Source organism: Mytilus californianus, unplaced genomic scaffold, assembly GCF_021869535.1.
Source record: "Mytilus californianus isolate M0D057914Y unplaced genomic scaffold, xbMytCali1.0.p SCAF_1, whole genome shotgun sequence".
Lineage (NCBI taxonomy): Eukaryota > Metazoa > Mollusca > Bivalvia > Mytilida > Mytilidae > Mytilus > Mytilus californianus.
This window is the reverse complement of record NW_026262581.1, coordinates 5,933,535-5,947,355: the sequence shown is the minus strand read 5'-3', so window position 1 is coordinate 5,947,355 and position 13,821 is coordinate 5,933,535. Positions and strand designations below refer to the sequence as shown.

At 32.9% G+C, this 13,821-nt stretch overlaps 1 protein-coding gene across 2 annotated transcripts in view; it reads right to left on the bottom strand.

Annotated features, from left to right (window-relative positions):
* Nucleotides 1–13,437, bottom strand: part of LOC127737779 (choline transporter-like protein 1) — a 33,520-nt gene extending 20,083 nt beyond the window's left edge. For both annotated transcript variants that reach the window (XM_052248732.1, XM_052248808.1), the window contains exons 1-7: nt 13,332–13,437; nt 10,090–10,191; nt 9,344–9,486; nt 8,688–8,921; nt 8,131–8,239; nt 7,695–7,758; nt 5,773–5,881 (exon numbers count right to left, since the gene is read on the bottom strand). In XM_052248732.1, the coding sequence (XP_052104692.1) occupies nt 5,773–5,881; nt 7,695–7,758; nt 8,131–8,239; nt 8,688–8,921; nt 9,344–9,486; nt 10,090–10,191; nt 13,332–13,367 (797 nt within the window). In that variant the 5' untranslated portion in view covers nt 13,368–13,437. The remainder of the gene's footprint in view (nt 1–5,772; nt 5,882–7,694; nt 7,759–8,130; nt 8,240–8,687; nt 8,922–9,343; nt 9,487–10,089; nt 10,192–13,331) is intronic.
* Between the last annotated feature and the right edge of the window lie 384 nt (nt 13,438–13,821).

The window sequence follows — 13,821 nt, the reverse complement described above, 5'->3', positions numbered from 1 at the left end:
TATATTTTTCAATTAAATCAAGAATTTCTAAGTATAGACCCCCAAGAACTTCGTTTAAATATTCTTAAAGCACTCAGGTTGTCTTTTAAAGTACACGGATGTCTGGTAACCCAATTTTGGATTTAATGCACGTCAAACAAGTTTTTTAAACGATGATTTTTTTTTTATTTCTTTAGAAATAAAGTAGTTAGCAAATAAAACTATATTACATCATTTTTGACTTAAATGCTCTTTGCTTGTAGAGATATTTGAATGCACACGAATATTAAATGGATCCGAATCTTAATCAAAGACATGACACATGATTTAAAACGAGATATTTTTATATTTTATTAAGAATAGATTATAAGCTGATATTTTGAAAAAATCCCCAACGTGATATTTAATTACAACATGTATCTTTAAACGTATTTGTTAAAAGAAATCACACACTATTGAAGTCGGTTAGGGAGCATTTCCGGATACAAAAGTGTAATCGTATAAAAGATGTACGACTCCTAATTACTATATACCGCCCGCTTTTGTAAAGCGAGTAGAACTATTAATACGGAAAAATGAATAAATGATAAGTGTATTTCGTGCATCTATTTTATTTTCCCCGTTATAAATGAAGAACACAGGTTAACCATGGCAGCATTACCAGCCTTGATGTAGACTCCATAAGATGTAATGTACACATGTCATTCGTCATCTGATTATAACCATGGTAGTCCTAGCTTGACCACCGACAAACCAATCGTTTACAATCAGGGAAATATTATAGGCAATGATGTTTACTTTTGGAATGGGAGAAATGTGTTAACTTGTTTTGCAATCAAACGATATTCCTTTTCCGGTCAAACTCCTGAAACGCTACTTTAAATTCTAGCCGATGTAAATTGTCTCTTCAGACAGAGAACGGGTCGGGATCGTAAGCTTTCAACGGGAAACACAATTCTTCTTTTATGTTATGGTTACGATCGTACCTGTCTTATCATATGATTTATGAAATAGTTTGCCGTTTTGACTATCAAAGATGAAACACATCATGTATACCTATTTCATGAAACATATAACCGTTTTATTTATTGGCCTTCTTTGGATGATTGGCAGAACTTACAATTTGGTTGGCCAAAATTTCCGTTTGCAGTAAAGCTATAGACGGAGAGTTTGTGGCCGATAACGGAACAAAAGGAACAGTATTCCCAAGGACACAGACATTGTCACTGCATTCACACTCATGTTGTAATATTGAACGAAGACAGGATATGATATTTTGAGTGCGGATTTCTGTGGCATCAGCAATATATATTGATGCGAAATATAGGACAAGAATTACTTTTTACGACTGAACTTTTGCTAGGCGACAAAACATATCCAAACAGATATCCAGTATTGACACCTTACATAAGATAAAGCCCAGAATATGCAGAGGAAATGTAGAAAATTAAATAGACATATTACACACTAAAGAGTAGAGGTTGAACACGCCTTCGGAGATCGAATTAAAATAAAACACAAAGTTATGGGGCCTTTGTGGCAATTCACATCTGTTGTGACCATAAGTTTCTGTCTGAGTTTGTGTGTCGTCGAAAAGACTTATTTACATGATAAAAAAAAATCATTTCATGTGACTATGTATCTCAATTGGGCTTATTTTTTTTATTTTCAGAGGACCCCTTGTTTTCATCAACTCTAATCGTAAGTCTAAGTGTAATCCTAGGTATAGACCTAGTTTCCGCAAATGTCAAATTAGATCAAGTTAGTCAAGACTAAATCATCATTCAGTACAGTTCAAACGGAATTAGTGCGAACAAATCATGAACAATCCTAGTAAAGCATTCAATTTCAAAGTATAAGTGCCCGTTTCCCATTGTTCTTTTTCTTGTTCTTTCTATCATTATTTCTATTAATATAAATGACATGTTTTATCTTGTGACCTTTTGAGGTCGCTTAATGTACTATCATCTGTAGGTTTTAACGTTAGGTGACTGTATTATGTTGTTTTTGGGCCCATAATAGGATAAAAGAGAGGTGAAAGATACCAAATGAACATTCAAACTGATAAGGTCGAAAATAAACTGACAACGCTATGGCTAAAAAAGAAAAAGACCAACAGAAATCAACAGTACACAAAACACAACATAGCAAAATAAAGACTGAGCAACACGAACGCCACCAAAAACTGGGGGTGATCTCAGGTGCTCCGGAAGGGTAAGCAGTTCCTGCTCCACATGTTGCACCCGTCGTGTTGCCCATGTTAGTACAAACCCGATGATAATGATCACTATAGAACCTTTTTTCGTCATTATACAATGTTATGGTCTTTCGTCCTCCTGACAAGACTTATTTAAGTACTCCTTTTCTAAAAGGCCTACTCTAAATCATCATTCGTTTTCTCAATATTATTCAAAAACCTACCCTCGTACTTTTCATTCTTACCATTCATTACAGTACACATTTGATGATATATACTCCATTCCCCAAACTGATTCCTTTTTTCCTCTCCTCTTTATACATCAATAATTTTCCATCAATCAAAACAACTGTATATATCCCCGAATGTATACCCTGATAATCATATCAACTCCTCGAACCAAATAAATGTAATCATTAAAAAACTCTTTTAGAAAACAAAATTTTAGAAATAAGTAGCTATATTTGAAAAAAAACCAAAGTCAGATATTGTATCTTTACGTGTAGATTATATAGATGTAGCTAGTTAATTGTCAGTTTCTCTTCGCCAATGAGTTTTGAATGTTCCCTTGGTATATTCCTCCTTTTTGATATATTAAAACTACATAACTAGATTTATATACAACACCACAAAATTTGTAAAATACAGAGCTAGAGTTCATGCGACTTAACTTTGCACATCTAACGAATATGTATGTCTTGTTAAATCAAAATATGGATTTCTTCCGATTTTCATTTCTGACATTTGGGACTCATTGGACTTGCAAATGAAAAGTTGAGACTTAACGTAAAAAAATTAAACGGGTTTTTTAAAAGTACAGAAATAATCAAACATTTAAATAAAAATTGATTTGAATTTGAAATGCAAAACTACTAAAAGAAATCTTGTATTCTAAATCTATTTGAAAATTTTTGAAATATGGCTTTGTCGTTTTTAAATGTAAGTGTGCATTTTTTTATATCTAGCTGTGTATTTCATGCAATCTAGATGTGCATTTTTTGTTCATTGTTTAAATCAGAATTTTGAAGAGAATGGTGTGTCATGGACAATGTTCATTGACCGCAAAATATCATATTCCCCTTAAGGGTATTTGCAATTATTTTTTAAACGGTTTTGGTAACCTTTCAAAAATTAACACACTTGTATATCATTAGATTCGAAATAATCAGAATTTTTCCAATGAGTATCACCTTGATTTGTTTAGTCTTTAATAATTGAACAACGGTTGAGATAGCGATTATGATGATACATGGTCTTGTTATGACAAAAAATTTCATCCCACCTTACTCCCCTGTCCATTTTGGTACTAGTATTGTCAATTATCTTTTATAAATTGATACCTTAACCATCTATTTGGTTTTCTTTCTAAGTACTCTTGTAGTATATTATATGAACTACTCCATCCTTGGTTGGTCCCTACAGCAATTACATATAAATTGAAAGTGAATATGGGATTTTTTAGGGAAAATATGTTAGGTCTGCTTACCACAGTATCTTTATATTGTTCTGTGTTATTGATTATTATTTTCATGGTATTACATTGTGGTATCATCCGACCTCTATGTTAATGTTTGAGTAAATCATCTCAATTTCATTTTTTAGTTACAAATAACTTTGGTTACTAAGAAGAAATATAATGATTGGTTACGCAAGTTGGTGTTATATAAAAAAGGATACCAGGTTGTCTAATAGATATTAATTATAGGTATCAGTATTGTAAAATAATCTTACATGACAAAGGGAAATTCCTTTTTTGCGATTGGGTCGCAGCCACAGGAAGGCAAAAGACATTTTGCGAGTGGGTCGCAGCCACAGGAAGGCAAAAGACATTTTGCGAGTGGGTCGCAGCCACAGGAAGGCAAAAGACATTTTGCGAATGGGTCGCAGCCACAGGAAGGCAAAAGACATTTTGTGAGTGGGTCGCAGCCACAGGAAGGCAAAAGACAGAGAATTTCTTACAAGGGTAGCATTTTAGTGTCCATTTTTCGATTACACTTTCATGCATTGCCAATTCCGTCCTTTGACAATTATATTGGTTGCAAATATATCAATATTTTTTTAGTATTTCAATTCGTTAATCATTGTCGCATTGAAAAAAGTATATTAATAAAATGTCAAGGGTACTAAAAGTCTAATGCAAACTTACATAAAACAATTGTTTATACATTAAACTTGTCTGTTCTTTAATTAATTCAAGAAGGGTGTCTAACACATGATAATTATTTTAACAAACTCAAACTTCCTTTTTTGATATGACAGCCAATAGTTTCTCTGTGGTTTAATGTCAGAATAATTTCCTGTTATAAATTTTTTATATAAATATTTTATTCAATGGTTTGTTTTCTTTTTATTGACTGTTTTTTTATCAAAAAGTTAAAAGTACAAAGATTTATTGGCGATTTGCCCTAAAGTGTTTCATTTTTAAAGGTATAATCCAAAACATGATCAAATCGAATGGAAATTGAATATTTATCTAGAATTATAGTCAGAAGATGTTTTCTTCAAATTTTATATACATAGATAAATCAGTCGTTCATATTGTTGTTAAAGTCAAGATTGATACAAATTTTCAACGGATATACTAGAGATATACTAAAGAATCAATTCGAATCTGAACAAAAATTCTTTGTTTTATTTTCATTAGCTTTTTTTAGAATGTCCTTCTAATTCATTATTTCTCGTTATGACGGATGTCGACCCCAGGAAAGACGCAATCCGGCATTTACTTTAGGTATATATGTTCTTTGTCCTCGACCTTAATTTCATGTTTCAATAACCGCATACATATGCAGGTTTTGATTGCGTGATTATTTTAGTTATTGTGAGTTAAATGTCAAACTGTATTTGGAATTCAGACTAATTGTAAGGTTTAATGTCCGTTAGACAGGATTCACCTGAACTTGACTTTATGTATTGGTTAGCTGATGGCCGTCTGACGAGGTTCATCTGCATTTGACTTAAACATTTGAAACTGGTCAAAATAATATACTTAACTTAAATGAGCGCTTTGGAGGACAAGATTTACAAAGTGATATTTTCATTTACAATAGTTCATTGTCATTGTTCTTTGATGAATGTTAAGTTCCCGAGATAATACCAGTCATTAATCAACTATTTACGGTGAATAAAATTATTGTAACGTATTAATGTTCGTGCGTAACAATGGGGGAAATAACGTCATTACTTTTCGTGAAAATGGTAGTATCGGCCCTCATTGTCAATTTCTAGATGTAAGTCAATATAAGAATGAGACTTCACTGTTTCTGTGATAAAGCCATTTATTTACTTGTGTAAAACTTTCATCAATTGGTTTAAGAGATTGTCGATCAAATCAGTTGCCAAAATTACGGTTGAGTCGGTTCCACTAGACAATCCTAGCTATACATAAATGAGTCAAAGTGTATTTCAAATAACTGAAAGACAAGACGGCTTTCAACTGTCGCATACTTGACTGATAAAGGACTTTCCGTTTTGAATTTTCCTTGGAGTTCGGTATTTATGTTATTTTACTTTATACTTAACGATTAAAACAAATTTATAATGCATTTGAATCATTCCGTTCCAGCTGGAAGTAAAATGCACTTCATAGATCTTACCAACAAAGACCAGCACCTCCAACACTGCCTGCTCCAAGTATAAACATTGACAACCAAATGATAACTCCTGCAATGAATCTCATTAAATGGACTATAACCAATGAAACACCTGGAAAATTAAAAAAAAAACAGTACATGATACACGTTACAAAGCCCTTTACGGTATTTGCATATAAAGGAACATAGATATTTACTGCAGCTGAACTCAAATTCTTTGGTAGTTTAAGGATATATGTATGACACCATGCCCCACTACCACTCACATGTCCATGTTCATTCAACCGTAAATTTTGGTCAAAACCATGACTTATAAAAATGACTGAAATCGACACTACAATAGTTTTACGGTCACCATCACGTATTGATTGGCGGATACGATGTGTCGGTGTCTCAACTCACTGGCGACATGTGTTCACGGTCTTAGATCTTTAAATACCAGTTAAATCGTTTGATCAGTTATTTTATAAAGTGTGTCCTATTCCCAATTGTGACAGTTTGACTGAGTGTCAATTTGCATGGCGGGTGATTCACGCATAGCAGGAGACGTTAACCCGGTCGACGCATCCGGTCACGCTCCTTTTGGAGTTCATGCGATTCCCTAAGGGTTTGTGTGTTGCCTTAGGTTGATTAGTCTCTTTCTAATCGGTTTACAAGATTTGAACATCCGTAAACTACTGTCGCCTTAATTTAGCATAATTATATATCTAAATAAACTCATCATAGATACCAGGATGTAAATTTGTATTTGCGCCAGACGCGCGTTTCGTCTACAAAAGACTCATCATTGACGCTCAAATCAAAAAAAAGTTAAAAAGGCCAAATAAAGTACGAAGTTGAAGAGCATTGAGGACCAAAAATTCCTAAAAGTTTTTCCAAATACAGCTAACAGTTTCCTTCATGTGTACTAAATATCATGTCGATGTGATGTTGATGTGAACACATAGCTACCATAAACCAAACCTTTATCCTGATATGCACTGCTACGTACATTTCCAGATAGAAACCCTAATTTGGTACATATATTAAACAATTTACTTCATAATGAACATGTGTACTAAGTTTTTTGTTAATGTGACCATGAACTTAAACATGATAGGGGACGGATTAGTGGACGGACGAAAGGAGGAGCATGCTTTCCTATGTTGGAATACTCAATCAAAGTATTTTATACATTTTATAAAAATGCATGTTCGCAAATCATTATGATTATAAATCGCGATGAAGAACGAAGTATGTTTCTTCCTAGAAGATCATTAACCTATATTGTTTATAATTTGTTCGATGCCTTATTTTGTAAATTACGGATAATTTTCAGATTCACAATCATTCAATGTTAACTTTATTACAGAATACTGAAACAGCGTGCGATTTTGTAATGATTTAATCCACTTAAAGACACAACGGATAGGCTTTGAGTCCTTAAAAGGATGCAATTCGTCAATCGGGCTCATTGTATCTTTTTAACTAACCAACACTTATCCAGTGTATCTCCTTTATACAAATTGTAAATGAAGGGTTACGAAATCCCCATTTTTTATCGCAAAAAGTGCCAATAGAATACATTGGTACATAATGGGATCGGATATTTTTGGATATTGTAATTGGAGTGCTTTCTGTGTTATATTTTCCCAGTAGTCAGTACTTCGGTACTGGCATGAAAATACGGATTTAGTGTTATTGAAATTTATTAAAAAATGTTTGAACTTATTTAAAATTAAAGAATGTATCTCCCTCATGCAAAGCTCTGATTCCCTGCCTGGCTTTGGCTTTACTTTTTTGTCCTTTTTGGCTTATAGCTCTTCATCTTTTTAATAAGCTTTGGATTTTCAAATATTTTGACCTCGAGCATCACTGAAGAGACATTGATTGTCGAAATGCGCATCTGGTGCAGAAAAATTGGTATCGTTTATGTTATTGCTCACCTAATCCAACAGCACATAAATAACAAATTTCTCGCCATGTTTTCTCTATATCGGAAACGCATTTCTAAAATTTAAGAGAAAGAAAATATACATTTAATTTTTTTTTTTAATTTTTTTTTTTAGAATATTCAAATGTGTCTGGTATGACTAAATATAACACAATTTCAAATGGTAAACCAACCGACCTAGGAGTGTAGAAAACGATTCTACCTTTTAACGCTCATCTTTTGTTATGTATTAGGATGAGTGTGTATTGAAGAACTGAAACCGAAATTTTTGCTGGTTGTCACTTACGTTCAAAACTATTATAGCTATTTTATTCTTCAAAACAAATAACAACTTAACAAGAACTTAAGAGACATAAATAAACGAACAAAAATATTATAAATTGTTAATTAGACATGACATTTAAATAGTGACAAACCCATGTACTTACTTGCGTAAAATTTTCATCGATTGAATTTAAGAGATTGTCAATAAAACCAATTAAGAAATCGTATGCAGCTGAAACTGTTGAAGGCACGCATCTAAAAAGTATGGATTTCCTGGAATGATTGAAAACCAATTGTAAAATATGATTGTAATAAAATGTAATAAAACAAATAGCCTATTAAAAATGGCTATTATAGATATAACGAGTTATTATCATGCTTTCATGGAGTGCCTATTGATAAAGATAATAATAATAATAACAAACTGCATCCTTTTATCGAAATGATAAAACATCTATAATGTGTAATTGATTTCAACTTTAAAATGTAATTTCATTTCATGAATTGACTAACAAAACTAAAATTTAATAATATTATCTGGTAATTAAAATTAATTAACAGTATAGACATTTTCATCATGCTCTTTGTCAATTTATTACTTGTTCTGCGATACTTCTAAGTTGTCGCTTTCTTCCACTACCAATTGTGACAACTAAAGGCAACCAGGGTCCATTATTATATTGTTCGTGACCATCTGACTTTTGATTTGGATGTTACTTACTGTATGGAAATAGGTAGCACAGTACAACTACTAGCATCCGATGAATTCCCAATAAGTGGATAGTCATACACACAATAATTTATCCCTGTGAGCTGGGTGTGGTTCTTCAACATCTCATATGATGATATATCAACATTAGGACATGACGTCACACATACGCTTGGCTTATTATACGTGATTGCTTGACCAATTACATAGTTACTCAGTACAGTCTCATCGAAAAAGAACAGTTTACTGAAAACAGTATACAATATTGTTTCAATCTTAAAATGTGGTATATGATCAATTTGCTTAAGAGCAAACCTCAGAGAATATTAAAACAGGTATTTTGTATGAATTCTTTTTTAAACCAATGATTATACCAAGAATATGCATACATTGTGCTCGATGTATTAAATTGGTTGAAATCCTAAGTATAAAATTAGAATACTATATCACTTTGAAGTGTCTGTTTCTGAATGCTATTAGTATATCTTTCATTGGGTTGATCTTTGCCAATTATGATTAAAGGTTGCCATTTCCTCTTGTAAAGTTTGCCAAGATTATTTATGATATTCCTTTGCCTATCCTCAAGCCTCACATAGTCAATGAATTTCAAACACTGCAAATACGGTATGTTTGATTTTTATTCAAATAATTAGTCGGTATACTCTTACCTTTTGCCACGTGTATCTCTCCCTGAATGTGGTACATCTAGAATTTTTATATTTTTCTTGTTGCAAACATTTCCCCAGCTATCCACTCCATAAACTAGCCTATATGGATCTCCATAATATAATCCAACATAAGAACAATAGCCCTACAAGCAGAAATAAAGTATTGCTTCAAAGGAATCCAATAACAGTCCCATTGTCAAGCAAAGGTTTCCAATGTAAATCCGTATCAACCTCCGGGTACGATATATATATATATTTGAAAAGAGGGATGGTGATGTATTAATCGTTGCCACTAGATACCCACACGCATTTAACAAAACCAAAAAGCAGGGGGAAAACGCTGTTATTGCTGTTCTTTATCTCGACCAACTATATCCTTAATAAATCAATGCCACAAAGCATCCCCCACCATAAACAACACATTTAAAACAGGATTAAAATTGAAAATACTTCCCAAATAGATAATTAGATTGTTTTTCCATATCGCCCCCGAGAAAACACAAGAAATAGTATCAGAGTCCAAATTGAAAATAAAAATAACAACTTTTGTAATACTATAATTTTAAATGTTGTTGTTACTATTTTCATTGATTAGCAATGTTATTGTTTTTATTTCTGTTGCAGATATCATTGATTTTGTTTCTGCTATCCTTGTTATAGTTAAAAGTTTATAATATGATCCCGTCTTTGATGCTTTCGGATAAAGATATTTAAAATACGGTTGTGGATTGAGATAAAATACATACCATCCCTCCAATAACAATTAGAAATATAAGAAGGAAAACGACATCTCTGCAACTTCTGTTTTCTACTGGACTGGTAGAAACTGGTTTATTTAATTCGTTAACCTAAAATAGTAAAAGTTTTAGCTTTACTTGAATATGATATTATTGAAAATACGTATAACTACAATAGATCCAAATTTGACATTTCGGTTTTTTAGTTACCTTGATTTGTCTTCTTAATCGATTTATGAGATTTGAACATAGGTAAAAGTGAAGCGGTAGATACCAAAGGGATATTTAAACTCATGAGTTGGTGACAAACTGACAACGCCAAGGCAAAAAAACGAAAAACAACCAAAACACATACAAAACACAACATAAATCAAAGTACTGACGAGTTGTTTACTCGGATGACCCCAAGATTTGATGGCTGGAGAATAAATCAAAAAATGTTCTATCTAGATGTAGATAACTAGCAGTTGCTTTTTTTAAGTCAAATATCAAACAGTTCAGTCACATTTAAGACTTTAACATACTAGTATTTAACATAAATCAATTGTCTAGGTTCTGTGGGCATAGAGGGTCGAAAGGGATAACAAAAAAAAGTTGTTTTGCACTGTCTGAAAACTGGATAATACATTTGATGAATGCATTTCGATCAGACGTGATTGTGTTTAAAACAGACAGTATCAGTAGTGGGTCAAGGAACTATTAAAAAGGGGAGTTGTTACGTGCTAGTAAGGGGAGGAAGAAGGAGCCAAACCTTCTATCATATTAAATACCAATATTTAAAATATGAATAAGGACATAATAAGTCAAAAGTCAGCGGGTCAGCAACCTAAAATAAAAGATTAACATGCATAGACATCTATTGAATATTTGCGATATCGAGAATTCAAAGTCTATCGGAAAAATCGCTTTGGTTTGCTTTAATTCAGAAATTGGAATTAAGTGTCTGCTAAACTTCAAGGGTGCTGGAGCAAGGCGCAAAACTGACTTACTTCTAGACTATTTGACTATAGAAAAGTTTTTTTTTATCTTTCCACTTTTAGAATCAATTGGTTTGGCCCGGCCGGGGTTCGAACCCACAACTTCCCGCACTCGAAGGGAGCATGCTACAAAAGACCACGAGGCGGTTAAAGAAAAATAAGATTAGAATCAATTTTGTAAACCATGTGTTACCATTTGTTTTGTTCCTACCTATAATGACCTAACTATCAACTAAACAAATTGAAATATTTTGAAAGTTCGTTTGGTGACACCCCCTGAAAATGTTTTGGATTCGCCCATGTTGATCCTTACAAGCATTTGACAAAAACAAAATAAGGAAAGGGATAGTACTTTACTTCTGCTTTCTTAACGTTTACCTGAAATTATTGTATTTATTTAATCAAACATTTCTTCTATAAAAAAATGATATTATAAGCAAGCTGTGTATTGGACTCTGTGTATTGTGTATATCATATGCTAATAAATAGATATTGGCATGACACGGGTTATGTTCTTCTCATATATTTTATGATGGTATAATACTAAACCCCTAACAGGAGGGATTGTGCCTGATATTCATATGATGAAGACATAATCTTTCAATCAGTTTAATTGAGGTCTGGAGCTGGCATGCCAGTAACTGCTAGTAGTCTGTTGTTATTTATGTATTATTGTCATTTTGTTTATTTTCTTTTGTTTCCTATTCTGACATCGGACTCGAACTTCTCTTAAACTGAATTTTACTGTGCGTACTGTTGTGCGTTTGTTTTTTCTACATTGGCTAGAGGTATAGGGGGAGGGTTGAGATTTCAAAAAACATGTTTAACCCCGCCGCATTTTTGCGCCTGTCCCAAGTCAGGAGCCTCTGGCCTTTGTTAGTCTTGTATCATTTTTAATTTTAGTTTCTTGTGTATAATTTGGAGTTTAGTATGACGTCCATTATTACTGAACTAGTATACATATTTGTTTTGGGGCCAGCTGAAGGACCCATTAGTGGCCTTCGGCTGTTGTCTGCTCTATGGTCGGGTTGTTGTCTCTTTGACACATTCCCCATTTCAATTCTCAATTTTATTAATTATGTACAATCATGAGATTAGTGTATATATTGGCCCCGTAGTGTTACGTCGATAAAATAAGAGCAACGGGAGTAATCTCGGTGATAAATAAATATCATTGAATCAAGTCGAGATATACTACAACTCTTGGAAACTTAATTTAAATTTTAAAAAGCATATAGGCTTATAATGATTACTAGTACTTAAAAATACAGACGCACATATAATAATGTCTTTGAAACAATTATTCTATATGAATTATTGTTCAAAATAAATGCATCCAGTTTCATGTATTAGTCCCATGTTAACCATAATAGTTTAGCGTTACCAGTTATGGTGGTAAGAAGTGAAACCTGATGATGTAACAAAACTAGTGATATAATTCAAACGTTAAATAACTCTGTATAATTACGTCCGTCATATTGTTATACAAGGAACATGCATGCAATTCTTAAAATTCATTCGCGTGCATTACAGGTACTACGGATGACCCATGTTATCTAGGTACCTGTTCATTATTATGATAATCATGATTTTTTACTAATATACATTTCTTAGGACAAAGCATGTTGATTATAAATGAATGTTCTCAAAATAATATTTTCATGAAATTTCATTGATAATATGATATATATATAAAGACTGAGCAAAACTAACCCCACAGAAAATCGGGAGCGATCTCAGATGCTTCGGAATGGTAAGCAGATCCTGCTCCACATACGAGGAAAAGAGGTGTGTTTTGTAATCTCTCACAAAGACATAGTTCATATGAGGCCCCGGATCCTGGAGAATACACTTTAGTGTTGTTCTTTTTTTTGTCTCCTTTTGTAAAAAGACATAAAATTATGTAACTGTGCTAAGTTGCAACTTCATCCGGTAAATTTGCCTTATCGACAATTTTTGATGTTCTGTTGAAATTTCTGATTTGTGGTGTCCAACGTTTTATATAATTTTCTGTCTTCCAGGCAGTACGAGCGTACCTATTGAAGATTTTTTTTCTCAAGAAACATGCGTTATTTGCACGTTAATCCTGTAAAACGTTGTTTTCCTCCTCTGTTTGAGGACTCAGTCCGGCAAGGGCGTTCCAAGAGCAAATGCTTTGGAATCGCCATGATTAAAATCATACATTTTGTCTGTAGTTATCCAAATCATAATATTTTGTGATTGTGCAAAATGTCCATTGTACAATATGTTTATAAGTTCGAATGCGCAACTTACCTCAATTGGTCGAACCGAATTTCCCAAGCTTGGCATCCCATTACACAATTACAGTCCTGAGATTTTTCTTTCACTTGACAGACTTCAAAATAAATTTATGTTTAATACGTTGTTTATTAACATACAAACTGTAAAGTTTTTGTCATGTAAAAAATAATATTTCTAAAAATGTATTACTTTTTCTTAACACTACAAAGAAGAAGAAATTAAAGAGGTCTTCTAGATGTGTTATTTGGGTGTTTATTAATGTGTTCTTAATTTCTTTATCTCAGTTGTATGGTAGTTGTAAGGTATTTAGATTAGTTAACCTTTGTTGTACACCTAGCATTTTGAAATTGGTCTGACGTCATGCCGGCTGTACCCCCCGCCTCCTTAACCCCAACCGACACACGCAGTCAGACGTACCATCGACTTGGGGAAATATATAAATTAACGGTTTCCTTACCAATAATTATAGTAAACAACATAGATATTACGTCTATTGATTAAC